Source organism: Pollachius pollachius (assembly GCF_949987615.1).
Source record: "Pollachius pollachius genome assembly, chromosome: 14".
NCBI lineage: Eukaryota > Metazoa > Chordata > Actinopteri > Gadiformes > Gadidae > Pollachius > Pollachius pollachius.
The window spans coordinates 12,704,576-12,720,747 of NC_136947.1; the positions used below are offsets into that span (position 1 = coordinate 12,704,576).

At 45.4% G+C, this 16,172-nt stretch overlaps 1 protein-coding gene across 1 annotated transcript; it reads right to left on the bottom strand.

Annotated features, from left to right (window-relative positions):
- Window positions 1-1,415: 1,415 nt before the first annotated feature.
- Window positions 1,416-12,021, bottom strand: LOC307085751 (polyserase-2-like; the record flags this gene model as incomplete). The annotated part of the gene is made up of 10 exons (XM_079750611.1): window positions 1,416-2,354; window positions 2,861-2,961; window positions 3,363-3,619; window positions 5,792-5,957; window positions 6,357-6,618; window positions 6,949-7,088; window positions 7,622-7,890; window positions 8,040-8,196; window positions 8,484-8,504; window positions 11,970-12,021. 10 exons carry the CDS (start codon window positions 12,019-12,021, stop codon window positions 2,064-2,066), a joined length of 1,716 nt encoding a protein of 571 aa, XP_079606737.1. The 3' UTR covers window positions 1,416-2,063.
- Window positions 12,022-16,172: the final 4,151 nt, after the last annotated feature.

Consider the following 16,172-nt stretch of genomic DNA (forward strand, 5'->3'; position numbering starts at 1 on the left):
ACATCAATCCAAAGTTGCGGTACATCTGGAGAGTCAGAGTCAGAGTCAAAACCAATGTTTCTTCCCCCAATCCTTCTCCACCATGGCCGAGAATCAATACACAGGTCTTATTTATCAAACCCGCAACCGCCCGTACCCACGAATTACATTCCGCACATACCAGACACGCTATAAATTGATACCGATGCCCGACCCGCACCCAAAGGAAAACATTAGATGGAACGCCGGGGAATTACACTATCTGGTGTTTGGAGTGGTGCTTTAGATTGCTGTGTAAAAAAAAAAAACATCCACTGTGGACGGTTTTAGTTGACTCCTCCGCTCCTGAATAACATATCAAGCACCGGAGAATCCGGTGCTGCATATCCAGCATCGCTCACAATCGCAAAACCCGCGACTGACCCGCGCTGTTGAGGCGTCCGACCCGACCCGCACCCGTGTCCGACACAGTAAACTTTTTCACCCGTTTCATCCAAATTGTGCGGGTCACACGTTGGGTACCCGAACCCGTGCAGGACTCTGGCCGAGATAACCCCACTACGAGTCTTTACTTGTTGTGGAAGTACCAGAGACGTCCGAGAACCCGACACAGTCTTTAATTCATAAAATCATCTGGAGGCGCACACAGCCTTTGACCGTGAGATTATATATTATATTATATAGAAACCTATATAAATATTATATTATTTAGATATAGAGTTCCGGGAGTCCGCAAACAGCAACAATCACTTCTCCTTCATGCTGCAGTTCCCTGTGGACTGCAGGGAGTCCGCTGATTGGCTGTTATGTTACGTCCCTCAGGGAGTGAACGCTGATTGGCTGTTATGTTAAGTCCCTCAGGGAGTGAACGCTGATTGGCTGTTATGTTACGTCCCTCAGGGAGTGAACGCTGATTGGCTGTTATGTTACGTCCCTCAGGGAGTGAACGCTTATTGGCATTGTGGGAGTTGTTGTCTTCAATCCACAAGCGCCAAAAAGTCCCGTCTGCATTTTCTCGGTCAAGAAGTCACCAAATTAGAAATTTATGTTACTATTAGACTACATATATGACCCACTTTCAATACAGATTCACGTCTCTCCACCGGTGAAATTGTCCTTTAAGTACTCGTATCGGTACTCGGTATCAGCAAGTACCCAAATGTAATTACTTATACTATGTCTTATTTGTGTATTTGTGGAAAACAAACTTTTTTGGTTCCTTCTCCACAAATAAGTGTATGCACTAACCCATACTTTATCGATTGCATTCACACTTCCAAATCCTTCACAGCGGTATTCATTTGTCATGATCATCTTGTTTAACAAAATGTATTTATAAAATGAACCTTTGAAATATAATTTTCGGCGTGTTAAGGTGAAGACATGTAAAGGTATTTAAACACATGAAATATGAAATAACATTATGACACCCCCAGTGTTATTACATTCTCAAGTTTTAGTCCCTCCAAACCATTGCTAGCTAAACTAAAGACATTTCAACCCAAAACAAAATAAGAAGCGTATCAAAAAGAGATATGTATTTTATAACTCTGCACCTTCACATGCAGAGCAAAAGCAATCTTTTCCACATAATTTGATCCACACAAACTATATATCATGTGTAAGCTGAGACTCCATCAATTCCAACAGTCCATAAAAACTCCAAACTCAAAACAGAAAACGCTGTGCGGTTGTTTCCTGAAATGATCACATACTTTAGACTGGGTACCCCCAGTTATGCCGATGATTAGAATTCACCCTGCCGCAGGGTTTCGAGGGAGCCAGTCGCTTTTTTCGGGAGCCAATCACCAAACTGGCTTTTCCCCCAGGCTCGCTATTGGCTGGTTCAACAAAATGACGACAGGGAAGCGATGGCAAGCAGCCAATTGCGTACAGAGTCGTTTGAACTACGCCTGTTGATCACGCCTCTTGTGCTGAAAAAAATGACAGCAGCCTCCCAAGACCAACGTGCCATCTACGATTGAGCTTGGTCTGGCAATAGCCAGGCTACACATACTTCCCTCCCTGAGATACATACGACATGAAAATAGACCGGAGTCAAACCCTTCCAAGCCATGCTGCCTCTAGATCAGCGCGGAGAAGAAGTAGAGGGAGGAGAGGAGAAGGAGGTGGGACAAAGCCATGGGGAAGCGTGCGTCCGAGGCGTGATTAGTGGTGGGGGCCGACAGGAGGTTCCCCAGAGTCATCCTCAGGAACGACTCGAATCGTGCTGTGGCGGTGAACACGGACCGGTTGGTGGCTCTTTCTGACTGCACCAGGGCTCCCGCGCTGCCGGTGCCCATGACGTCGGGAAGCACGGCCACTTGGGTCCAATAGTTGTTGCTCTTGCACATCAGAGGGCTGCCGGCATCACCCTGAAACCAAACACACGTTTTCATCCCCATCAGCACCTGGGATCCTCTTGGATCCCAGGTGCTGATGGGATCCAAGAGAGCAACTCCAGAGCACCAACATGTGTCCGACCCTGGCTTGAAAACGACTGTAACATACTAATGTACAAATGACAAATCATGCACAATACTCACATATTGTGAGGCTCATAGCATAATTGCCAGAGTCATATTTTGGCCAAATTGTGATATCTAACCTATCTCCACTCTCCTAATGCTGCTGATTCACTGCTGAATTGCTGCTGAGTCTCATTGGCTTTATCCTAAGCCAATCAGAGTGCTTTCTACATTCCATAATCAACAGCTGCCGAAGTTATCTATTTGACTTAGGCATTTTTGACCCTAAATGGAAGACAAACCTTAAAATTTGACTTAGGCAATTATGGTACGATTATGAACGTGAACACACGTTTTGCATTGTGAGCCCTGGCCTTAACCAAGAGGATTCTGAACTGTTGTTCTTTCATTACCCGTCTCATAGTCAGCGCTTCGGTGCAAATGTAGTCACTGGATGATGACACGTTGCTACAAACCACCAACATGGTGTTGAACTCCTGCAGGGTTTGTTGAGCTGCGGTCAGGTCAGAGAAAGTCATGGTCAACCAAACTGTTGACAATATACAGACCCTGTTACGCCGCCCCCTACCTGACTTCCTGCCTGCCGGTTAACAAACCCTTTCCTGTCCGACCATCTCTTGCCTTGCCCTGGCTTGTCATTTACCCCTGCCCCAATAAACCCCACTCCTTTTACTCCTTCTCCGCCTCCCTGTGTCAAGTGTTTGGGTCCCCTCATTCTGTCCCCTAACAGACCCATGCTGAGTGCGTGAAACAAAGAGCTAGTCTTGTATAACTACAATCAATGATCCGATTTTTTAACAAAAAAGCCTGGTTGACACAGCTCCCATCATGGAGTCCGTTGGGGACACAGCGAAGGGAGCGAATATGTGGTGCGCTCTGGATGGGGGACCTCACCGCCTCCCTGGCCCAAACCCCAGCCTGCCATCCAACAGTCAGCGTTGTTCAGGAAGCTGCCCATCCCCGTGTCCAGACAGATAGGCTGGATGTAGTCAGAGAGCCTTGGCGAGCTTGACAGAGTGAGAACGGCGATGTTGTCTCCGGTGAGATTGCTGAAGACGATGGATCTCACCGCCAAGGTCACGGTAAAGGAGTTGGGGCCGTTCAGATTCCGACGGCCCAACTCCACCCTCCAGTAAGAGGCGTTGGGCTGCCTAAGTGAAGAGAAGAAAACCATGAGGGTGAGGGCTCGACGGTCGATTGAAACAGGATATCGTCGAAAAAAATCGCAAATGCAATTGGATTACGGCGCGTGACATACATTCACACACTCATGCTAACAGGCTACATATGTCCTTGGAGCCTAGGGAGGCTGCACCATGCAAGGAGCCATATATTCACGCATCAATTCTGGAGATACAAGCAGGCCAGATGTCTGAGAAACCCAGACAGTCGAGGCCACAAAAACAAGTATAATTCCCACACATAGCAACAAGAGGTCAGCCCCAAGCCACAAACCAAGTTGCAATGCCCACACATAGCCCAAAGGGACCAGCACATACACGTACCAAGGAGGCGGGAGCTCAGCACCATGCTTAGCCAATCAGAGCACATTACGGAGGCCAAGCCTGCCGAATATTAAAGTCACAACACATAGCCCAGGGGGGCAGAACGCTCCAGGCAGGGCATCCACAAATGCCCAGCTAAGCGTATCTCCACACGTGCATCAGTGGAGGCTTCTGCAGTGAAGAGAGGGAGGAAAATCCTCCTGAACATTGTTGAGAATAAAAAATGTAGACTGTCCAGACTACTTTAATGAATTAATGCCCTTAAATAGGACTACTTTAATGCCTTTGCATATGCATGTTTGTTTCCCTGGGTAAAGGGACATTAGCACCCCCTATCGCCTATTGACAATTACTTTAGGGAGGACGTTCCTCCCTCAGCCTCTATTGACTCCCATTCATTTCCCCTAAAGTGTTGGCGGCCGGTGAATAACATGGGGTTCAATGGGAGAGAGGAGGAAAGTCCCAATCTGAGTGGGTGTGACTAGCTAAGGGATCTGGATCCCGCCTACGTCCATTCACGAATAGGCTGAAGCCCTGGTTGCGCTATGAACCAATAAGCAGGAGTCCTGGCTGTGGAGCAGCCCGGAGGGAGCGGTTATCCCCTCAAGTCTAAGCCACGAGAACCAACGAACCCGCTCAGTCGAATGCCTCGTTTCAACCGAGCGGTGCGCTACTGTTTGTTGCGGTACAGTGCGGCTCTGTTCGCTTATATTGACGTTTCCGTAGCCCGCGGCCGGCCTGCGGAGCCCGCGGCGGGGCTGCGGAGCCTGCGAGGAGGGTTGACCTGATCTATAAATCCCTCAATCTTGATTGGCTTAACCCCATGACCAGTATTCTGAAACATCCATTAACATCCACATTCGCCTCAAACAATGTTAGGCTTATAGCCCATGTAAATAGTTGTGAAATAATGTTCTTGTTGTTCTTTTAATTGTTTGTTACTCTGACCGTTCTGTTTGATATTGTGGAAAGGATGTTAGTGAATGATTAGAGCATGATGCATTTAAAATGGTTTTGTGTCTTTTTTCTGAAAACAATTGTAGCTCAAAAAATAAACTTAGCCAATTTTCAACCAATAGCTTCAGTCATTGAGGGCAAAAATAGGCCCAATGATAGGCCCAGATTTTTTTATTTAGTTTAACAAATCAAGAGTAGGTCGGATTTGACTAATTGGCTTTGCAGCCTTTCCTTCTGCCTTTGTAGTCCAAGATATGCTCATGCTGCCCACCAGCTTTCAAAGTACAATGCTGCCACCGGTGGATTTGTATCAATTCACATAATTATCCCATCCTGCTATTTTGTAGTTCACCAAAACACCCACCCAAACAACAACTTGAGACTCACATACTTATGCTACCATAGGCCACTATCAGTGCAAGCAGGCCAATGGCAACCAAGCGCGCAGTCCTTCCTCCCTCACTTTAAAAACCTCAGCCGCCATTAACGTGCATATACAATTCCTCCCCTTTTGCTTCATAGATACCATGCCGAATCTTTACCAAATAAAGTGAGCTAAAAGCGATCCTGATTCGGCGACTTTTTCTAAAAGAACACGACAGGCGCAGATAGATTTGATCCCCGGCTCCTCCTAGCTGAGTGTCGAGGTGCCCCTGAGCAAGACACCTAACACTGACTGCTCCCGATGAGCCGGCTGTCGCCCTGTGTGGTTGACCTCGCCGTCGATGTGTGAATGTGTGAATGAATGGTTCTAAGTCGCTTAACACATGGTTTTGCTTGGATAAAACACAAAAAGCAACACACACAAAAACAAACGTTGTACAGCCTCATCGTCACGACAGACACAACAAGCAGACTTACATGGTGAAGCAGGAGGCGTCGCTCAAGACCGCGTCCGCAGCCACCAGGGTACCGCCGCACATGTGCACACCGTTGATCTGCAAGCTGGCCATCCAGGGCCACACACCGGCAGACTGCACCTGCCCACTGTCGCGGGTGTTCATGGGGGCACTGCCACATTTCAACGCTGGAACCAGGGACCATCAGGGGTGGGCAAAAGAAGTCGGATGGGACAAAGTCAACAACATTGTAAGGTTTATGAAATATAAACCATCCAGTTTAATCCGGCCCGCAACTTGATGCTTTAGTTAAGTGAAGTAATCCAGTAAATTCTTGTTGGCTTGTTCTGTATATTTTGTAGTCCTTCTTTCATTTATTCAAAATGTGTCACTTCAAAATATAAATGACTTGCTTAAGGGGCATTGATTGTTCTGGTATGTCAGAATAACAGTCTATCATAGATGACCAAATCATTGATTTTCCTCCACTTATAGCATCCCACCAGGGTACCATGGCAACATGCGTCAACAAAGACCAAGGATCCACAGCCCTCATTGTTCACATATCAAGACAAATGGCCACTTACGTGCGGTGGTGGCCGTGGTGCCGGGGCCAGACGTCGGGTCGCCACAGTTGAAAGTGGAGTCGCTGTCGGTTCCCGCAGAGCGGAAGTCGACAAAGCCTGGCTGGTTGGTGGTGATCTTACTGAGGATCCATGGCTGATATTTGGACACTCTGGCATATACTGCAGGGAAATTTGGCAGGGCACATCCTCTACTAAAGCTCACCACTCCCGACTGGACCCACTGTGGACCCTGTTTGCTCACCAAAGGACCACCACAGTCACCCTTTAGGGGAAGAGAATCAAGCCACGATGGGTTACCAAAAGATCTTAGATTGCATGAAGTTAGAGTCATTACCTGGTCCTTTCATTTTGGTGTTGTGTTTTGTGTGTCTGATGTTTAAATGGAGTGGTACGTTTTGTTTTGCACTACTGCTGTGTTGCACTAATGTCTTTTTCGTGGACTACACTGCCTACCGCACTATGTCGATCACCCCTCCCTCACCTCATGCACTATTTTCGCATGCTTAACTGCATTTTGTTGTCCAGAACCAAAATAATCGAATGTAATCTACTTTAGTGAGCTCCTCTAAACGATTACTTTTTAAGCATTTACCCGACACACACTCTTCCCTCCAGCTGGAACTCCAGCGCAGATCATGTTGTTGGTGATTGTGCCCACCCCATTGTTACAGTTACACTCCCTGTTGCCCACTATTGGCACGTCCACTCCCTGGAGGATGTCCGCGGGTGACCCTGTGAATGGAAAAATGAAACAGGACTTTGAAAAGGCAGCTGATGTGTCCCCTGCTGTGTGAACCGACTTGATTCATGGTCGTATCGACCAGTGGGTCGGACAGTGCCCAATGTGAGTGCGGCGACCCACTACAAACTGTGGAACACATTTAACTGATTAAATGTAAATGGTAAATGGACTGCATTTATATAGCGCCTTTCTAACCAGTGGCCACTCAAGGCGAATTACAATATTGCCTAACATTCACCCATTCATGCACACATTCCCACACCGACTGCAGTGTCAACCATGCAAGGCGACAGCCAGCTCGTCGGGAGCAGTTAAGTTGAGGTGCCTTGCTCAGGGACACCTCGACACGCTAGGAGGAGCCGGGTATCAAACTATCAACCTTCCGGTTACAAACCAACCCGCTCTACCACCTGAGCCACACGCCCCAAACACCGGCACCCGAACGGCAAACGTGCAAGCCAGCTGGACTGGCTCGCCTCAACAGAGCTGGTCTAAGGACATACGCCAAAAGAAGAAGACCCACCTCCAAGCGAAGCGGTGCCCCAGCCAGTGACCCAGTTGATGATGCCGCTGTTGAACGTGCTTCCGTCCGCGGCCAGGCAGACGGGCACGATGTAGTCTGTGAACGTGACACTTGAGGAGAGCTGGAGCAGGCAGATGTCGTTGTCTATGGTAACACTGTTGTAATCGGGGTGGCAGAGGATCCTGGAGACGGTACGGGACACCTCGTTGGGGTTGGTGCCCCCCTGGTCCTGATGGCCCAGGAAGACCGTGACACCTTTCGTGTCGTTTCTAATCATAAAAAGAAACAACATAAAAACGACAAGAAGGATCTTCACCATTAGTCTCGCTCATCGAAGATTAATGTTCATCGAGTTGTTGATGAACCAGAGATGAGGAACATGTTTTGGCTATTGCCGGATGTAGAAGATTGACCTTACGTGGGGAAGCAGTGGGCAGCAGTCAGCACCCACATATTGTTGATCAAAGACCCCCCACAAAGAACAACAGATTCCACCCTAGCCTGCCAGGGCCAGGTGCCCGGAGCAGCATCCACTCCTCCAACGATCTTGGAGTTTAAAGGAGCCCGACCACACACTGAAAAAGTTTCAGACGGTTCAGAGAAGGAGCAATGGCTCCTATCAACTTCTGTGGCTGCAGTGCCTCTGAGTAAGACAAAGCCTACATTCTCTGCTGCACTTCAGTTTTAATGCTGACAGTATACTCAAAATAAATTTAATTTGTATACTTTGCATGATACCAAAAGAGTACAAGAGTTAAACAAAGTCAAAAGAAAATATCAATCATCCCCTAGAGGGCAGCCTTTAGGAGAAAATAAATAAATGGTCAATTTAAATGATAAATAATTGAAATGTAACTCTTACCATTTAGTTGTGAGGATGCCTCTGTAAAAAAGAAAAGAGAAAATGTTTAACAAGAGAATCATTCATAATAATAACTATAATAATAATTTTCTGTTCCCTGGGAGGTAGTGTCTGTTCATTCATTGGTGAGTTTACTGCCACGTAAAGATTTTCGGACATCCACCATGGCAGACACCTTGTCCAGACAGGTTTTTTTTTTATTAAACCTGAGCTGCAGTATAATATAATAGTTATAGAATATAGTCACTAAGTAATAACATTTTAACAGATATGTTGTTCAACAAATGGGCGTAGCTATTTCAGGCAGGAGCTTTCAGCTGACAGCTAATGGTCCAATCTCAGGCTGGTACACTGATAGGTGGACGATGGAGTGGCTGCTCACTGCAGAGCCAATGGGTGGAGCTGGACTAGTCCTGCTCCACCTCTAGGTCCAGCCGCATCCCCGGCTCGGGTCCTGCCCCACTCAAACTCACTCATACAACTTGGTAGCGCATATTTGAGTAGCATCTAGCTATAGCTCTGGAGAAGCTCTTGACGTGTCATGGCTCTGGCATGACGGGAATTTCCCCTGGTGTGACGGAAGTAGGAACGGGAAAATAAAAAAAAAAACGAATAAATCTGCATGTGTGAATGTCTTTGCCCGATCTGTCCCGGAAACCCGATTTCTTTCTACCTAACGATAACCATTGCCATAACCCACAATTCCAACCGTAACCCCTTAACCTAACCATAACCCTACTTTAACCCCTAAACCTAACTTTAACATTAGCCCCTAAACCTAACCAAAACCTTAACCGCTAAACCTAACCATAATCCCACCTTAACCCCCTAAACCCCATTAACCTCGACCGGGTTGATTGTCCAGCATAAAACCCAATCAGCAATTTGACTCTGCAGTGCGCCACATGACTTGAGTGAGTCAATTTAAGACCTCTTATCTCACACGCGCACGCTCTGAGAAGTTAAGTGTGCTGAGCTGAATCTTACCCAGCACCACCCCAGCCTGCCCCCGATCTGGTTCTGCTCTGTTTGGCATGTTTCCTACACAATGGGTGTCTGACGTACCCAACGGGGGACTGTATAGTGCTCCCTGCGTTCAGTTGTTGGTATGCTGTTGGCATCTGTATCTGACATCTGTATGTCATGCTTTCAGTCCTACAGCAGGGAGAGCCCTTAAAGACTCAACAAGGTTCCTGGTAGGTAGGGTTGGACTTGTTTCCCGCAACACCAACTGAAGTGCTGACAACTCCATTCACAATCTGACATACAGGTTTAACCGGCACACCTGTTTCCATTGTTGTCATGTGGGCTTAAGTCATGACCAAAACCAAAACCAAAAGGTTAAAAATTGGACATAAAGCAATGTTAAAATAAAATATGATCTACTTCAACACAGAATTGTAACCATTTTGCCGTTCATTTTGCTGCAAACCGACCTCCACTGTTTGTACGTGACGTGTCTGGTTCATGGGGAATGAGCGGCCAGACTAAAGACATTTTAAATAACATTCAGGGATTTTCCACCACTCCACAATTGTACTTCTGCTTAGTCCATTATGAACGGAAATTATCTTAACACAAATTCAGTGGTAAGAGCCATTGACAATTCAAAGCACCACACTCAATGCCAGCTGCTCTCTTTAGATAGAGGCCAAGGTAGAGTTCCTAACACAGGTGACAGAGTCTGACTCAGTGAATACATATTGAATGCAGTTCTAGTTTACAATATAATTACTACTATATAGGATTTTCTTCGTTGCTTCGTTATTCATCAATTGTTTTTGCTACACTTTAATATACATTTCACACTGTCAAATGATTAAATTGGCAATAATCTAGAGTATATAGATAATGTCCTCGTAATGATTTGTCTGGCATTTTACACAATCATTCCCTCCACTTAAGGTTGGTGTTCCTGGAGTATATAGTGGAGATTGTGATGTGCTTTCAGCCTTCAGCCCCAAAAAGTTAAAGATCAAGAAATGATTTCACATTATAGGATTTCATGTCCTTTTGCCACAATTGGTATGCCTACCTTCACATAAAAGCCAAGATTGTGCATCTGGTAACAAAGCACAACCTATGCAAACATCCCTTTGATTTGACATTTTTAATTTAGATTCAGAAGTTGTAAAGATAGAGATCAGAAAAGAGTCGAAGTGAGCAAGGTTTTGAAACTCAACCAAAATAAACTTCTCTCCCTCCTTCCTTCAGTATTTCCACCATTGACTTTGCATGTCACGCACCTGGGAATCCCTGACTGGTCCGGAGTTGGCTCTGAGTGGTCTTAAATCTAGAAGGGCTCTTACAGAGGCCTGCTCACTGATTCACAGCTAATGAGTTATTATAATGATTCATTATTATTTTGAATGTTTAAAGAAGATATATCTAGAAACGAAAGCCATTTTTAGAAATACAATATTTCTAAAAATAAGGATGTTCACTTTGAATATTAACACGCGTTCTTTTCCTCATCTGGTTCAGTTCCTTGTCCAACTCCTTTCCCTGTCCACCAGACCAGAGACCTTATCTGGAAGTATATCTGTGTCATCGGATTTTGAAAATAAAAAGCCATTGAATTTTAAATACTGCATATTAATGCATTGAAATAACGTGTCTGAGTTTTTCGCCTCTGAATTTAACTCTTTAAATGTTCAGCAAATCATTTTCAGCTTTATTTTTCAATGATCACAAATTCAAAATCAAATATTCAACGTTAAAATATTTAAACTTAAACGGGACAGATTAAACCATCAGGTGCTAGTGTGATTAGCAATTACAAGCCGTTTTGAAAATGAGCAGCTTCTGACATCACAGGTGGGCATGTCCGTGGCTAATCACACTCACACCTGGTGATATAATATGTCCCCTTTAAATATTTTTAATGTCCCAAAATTCAACATGTCAAATTCAGCTGCAAAATTCAATGAATGAAATTCAGTGTTAACATCCGGGGACCCAAGAAAGAGCAATCGATCATAGATGCTAGATCGCGGGCAAGCAAGGAGAGCGAGTGGGAATATTAACGTCTCTCGTTGGATACCTGACTCTGATGCGGAAGGCATGTGAAAAGAGTGGGCTGACCTTGGTTTTAGAGTCAACATTAGCCTATTTTCCGTCGTTCTTACTGTAATAGCGTCACGAAAACCGCACCAATTTCCCCTAGGATGGTATTTTCTTCTACAGAAAACTAAGACTGACATTTCAAAGGCCTAACTACTCGCCAAAATCAGCGAGTCTGGCGAAAGATCAAAGTAGCCTCGCCGAATATACTTCCTAGTGCCATACGGCAGCTGGAGTGCTTAGGGACCATCGCAACACACACACACACACACACACACACACACACACACACACACACACACACACACACACACACACACACACACACACACACACACACCAGTGCAATCTGAGGACAAACCATCCTATCCGTGGCCCTGTGTATGACCCAGGTAGCCCAGGAAGAAGGAGAGGGGTACTTACCCTGCACCAGTAGTAGTAGCACTGCCACCCATTGTGCCTTGAGCCCAGCCATCCTAACAGTTTTGAATCCTCAAATCAGTCGAGCCTTTTAAAACCTTTTTCTCCTCCCCTTTGCTTGTCACTCTAATGCCACAGCGCAACACAGGTGAAAGACACGCCCATTGGACAGGTGCGTCTTCTCCGACCTATGTAACTACATCATAACGTCCCCTTCGTTCCGGGCTGTGTTAGATGGTTGGCCCATCGCCGGCAACTAGTATTTACATAATGCATGGAATGTGTGTACGCCGTATGCAGACATTAGGGTTAGGGTTAGCAAACCCTAGCCCTCACCCCAATTGGGTAACAATGCAGACGTATGGCAAAACAGCGGTAGGTCTGGTCACAGTAGGGTCTGATCTCTGACAACGACGAGAAAGCCTACCTTGATGAGGTGGCGTACCTGACACTCTGGTGAATGAATATTGTGTATATACAAGTGTTGAAAAGACACTCTCTAACATTTGCATGCTGCAAAAGAGGATGCACCATGTAAAGCTGGACCCAGTGTTTGAGAAAAAATCCTCTCCACATATATCAGGCTGAGGTTTGTGGAACCAAAAACAAGTGGGAACAAGTATGACTAAGGACAACAAAGCAAACATACAGCAAGTGTGAACAAGAACAGCAAAGTAGAGCCAGAGGGTATCAATAAATAAAACAAAGTTAGTCATGTGTGGAACAAGAACAACAAATATGTAAACAGGTGTGTGTGTGTATATCTAACTTGTAAAACAAGAACAAAGTGAAGGAACAGGGAAGAATATTTTAATTTATTAATAAACAAAGAAAATACTCCACATACATCAGGCTGAGGTTAAGGATAGCAAAGTGCATCAGGACGAAAGGAAGAACAACAATCGCAGTCGTCGCCGCCGCCACCACCACCACCAGCCACCAGCAGTCGCCACCACCAACAGCCGTCGCCAGCACAAGCCACCACCACTAGCAGCAGAAATCGACACCACCATCCTTCACCACCACCAGCCAGCTCAAGCAGCCATCGCCTCAAGCAGCAGCGACCTGCAGCAGCAGTGTTTGCTGCCACCAGCCAGCTCAAGCCACCAGCTGCAGCAGCCACCGCCATCAGCATCCACCATCAGCAGCATCCACCATCAACTGCATCCACCATCAGCCGCATCCACCATCAGCAGCCATGTAACCATAGCAACCATGAGAGTCGCGTGACGTTGACGCAGGCCCATTGAAAAGAAAAGGCCAAGAAATGTAGGCATGTCACATGTTTAAAGCCGTTATTGCATTTAATTAATTAAATATTAACGCTTCAAACTTTCACAGCATCTAACCATTAACACCTCATCTAGGCCTGCCCCACACCCCCGCCAGCAAACCGAACACAAAAGCCAGATACTTTTTATTGCTTTCTATTAGCTCTCATCCTGGCTCCCACAGTTAAATAATTTTGGACAGTTCCCTGCCCGCCGTGCTGGGTAAATAAATGGAGAGAGAAACAGACCCTCCAAAGATATAATTCAGTTTCAGTCTTTTTGTGTATTGAACGTCAAAATAAATGAAGTTAGGCTTAATAAGGTGTATGTCTTCGTCCGCTTCAGCACTGAGCTGAGGACAGCAAGATAAGAGCCACACAGGTAGGCTACTGAGTCGCTGTCCTCAGTGCCGCAGAAAAGCGCTGAAACGGAGATGAAGGGGAACACGGTTTTTATTTTTGGCTTATTTTAACTGGCCCATCCAGTTTTCTGGAGGCCCACCCACAATCAAAATCCTGGCGCCGCTAGTGACTTCCATGAAGTGAATATTGGCAAAACCGGTCATTTTTATTTTGAGGCAGTAGGGGGGTGTTGTCGGCAGCTGCTGAAACTAATAAGGCAACTTGTAATCTAAATTAGTTACCTTTAAAATCAAGTAATCAGTAAAGTGTGGGGGGGGGGGGGGGGGACGTTTAAAGCGGCATTAATTTGTCATGATTATCTTGATAGACAAAATATATTCATGAAAGGAACAAAAAAACACAAAAACACATCAGCCTATTCCGTCCCAAAGAACGGAATAGGCCGTTATTTGGGCCATCCCTGGGTCACTCGAAAGTCAAAGTTTTTATTGAACTAATGAATCGTTATTTATACTTTCATTCCCTATACTTGTTACGCCGCGTCCTGCTACACGGTCCAACACCCCCATCTAGTGGGCACTTGACGCCACTGGTCCTCATTCTCCGGACACACCTGTCTGCAATCTGCAATCTCCATTCACTAATGCAGCCGGGGATCTCCAATCAGCCAGCGCCAGTTCGTCGTTTACAACTTCCCAGTTCGTATCGGTCCTACCAGCATTTATCAAGATCAGTTCGTTTTCCCTGTTCTCCGTCCGTCACTCAGCCTACCTGTCGCCGAACCCCTGCCTGACTACCCGCCTGTCGCCGAGTCCTTGCCTGCCTGACTGCCTGCCTGTCGCCGAACCCTCGCCTGCCTGACTACCCGCCTGTCGCTGAGTCCTTGCCTGCCTGACTGACTCCCTGTTACCGAACCCTCGCCTGCCTGACTGACTCCCTGTTACCGAACCCTCGCCTGCCTGACTACCGCTTGCCTAGCCCCAGCTTGTTGTCTACCCCATGTCCCAATAAATCCCACTCCGTCTCTGCCTCCCTGTGTCCAGTGTTTGGGTCCCCTCGTCCTGTCCCTTAACAATACTAGAATAAATATTGAAAGCAGGGAGTCGCACATACACAACTTGTGATGTATTGTGACATTAATTTCTAGAATTAAACTGAATGGAAACAGGTAGGCCCATCAGAATTTTCTGAATTATATGAATATTTCAAGATATAAATAACATTGCATTGAACATTGCTATCACAGCAGAGAGGGAAGTTGGATAGTTGACATTTGTTAATGGATTCTGGGGGATGGACCACACAGATTAGAGGGCGGCCCCTACTGGTGGAAAGGAAACGACCAATGAAGCCTGAGCCTTGCCCCCATCCAATATACCCAAATGCTACATTATGGAATCTCCCGGGAGTTGGAACCATCCAATTCCCAGCTGCTCAGTACCTGGAGTACATTGAGTTTCTTTCATCAATGCTTCAGCTGATCACTTTAGAGAGCATGATGCATTGCTTTGTCCGCTCTAAGATTGACAACAATATAGGTGATGTGATGCATTCGTTCATGACGGCCAATCTACTGACGCAGAATTTTTTCAGAGAACGGCATTGGTCATTCACTCATGTCAGTTAATGCTGTATTCTTTAGCCATGAGGAACAAATAACGCTGAAACCTAAAAAAATAACATTTAAAATTACAATGGGGGAAAATGTAATTCAATTCTAATTAGGGGAGAGGGGTAAGATGAGCCAATTTTTACTCATGTTGTCCTCTAGGCAAGGACAAATAAGACCGTACACTTGGCCCACACTAAGTTTAGCCATCTGGGGGTAAATTTAACAATTTTTAAAGTTTAATGCATTTTCCTTTTCCAATAATAGTCTTATATACTGTAATTGCTTAAGGTAACTTTAAACAACATAAAACCGGTCAATATTTCTGTATTTTGCCACTTCTCCGATGGATTTTCACCCAAATCAGAGGCTACTCTCTCCATCTCATTTCTCTCTCTTTCTTGGCATGATACTTTTTCTACAATGTTTAAAATATGAATAAACAAATCAATTGTGTAACATTGAAATACCACTTGTCAAATCACCAACATGTATGACATATTTACACGCATAGATACATTTGTTTTGAAAAAGCAGTCATTATACCTGATGTTAAATACTTACGTTGACAAGCAAAAAACTTGTTTATTGTGGAAAAAACATGCTTGCAACTTTACCATGTGCTTCTCTCTATCACAGCCTTACATGGGTGCTTCCTGAATTGATGGTTAAATGACAACAAAAGTGTACAGTTGCCTAAATACAGTGGCTCGTTCAACTTACCCACTGGCTGATACCCCACACTCCCCTAATATAAATAGTTTGTTCATCTTGTGAGTTTACTTTAAGTACAGGTGAAACATTACATTGGGAAATGATTTGTTGAATATTTGTTTTAATGGGCATCCTTTGCCCAGGCCAGTAAATGGTAACGGGACGTAACCTGACAAAAAGTCACTCAAAGAGAGTGGCGGAGACAATGAATGAACTGTTTGATATTTTACTATAGCTAATGGATAACATT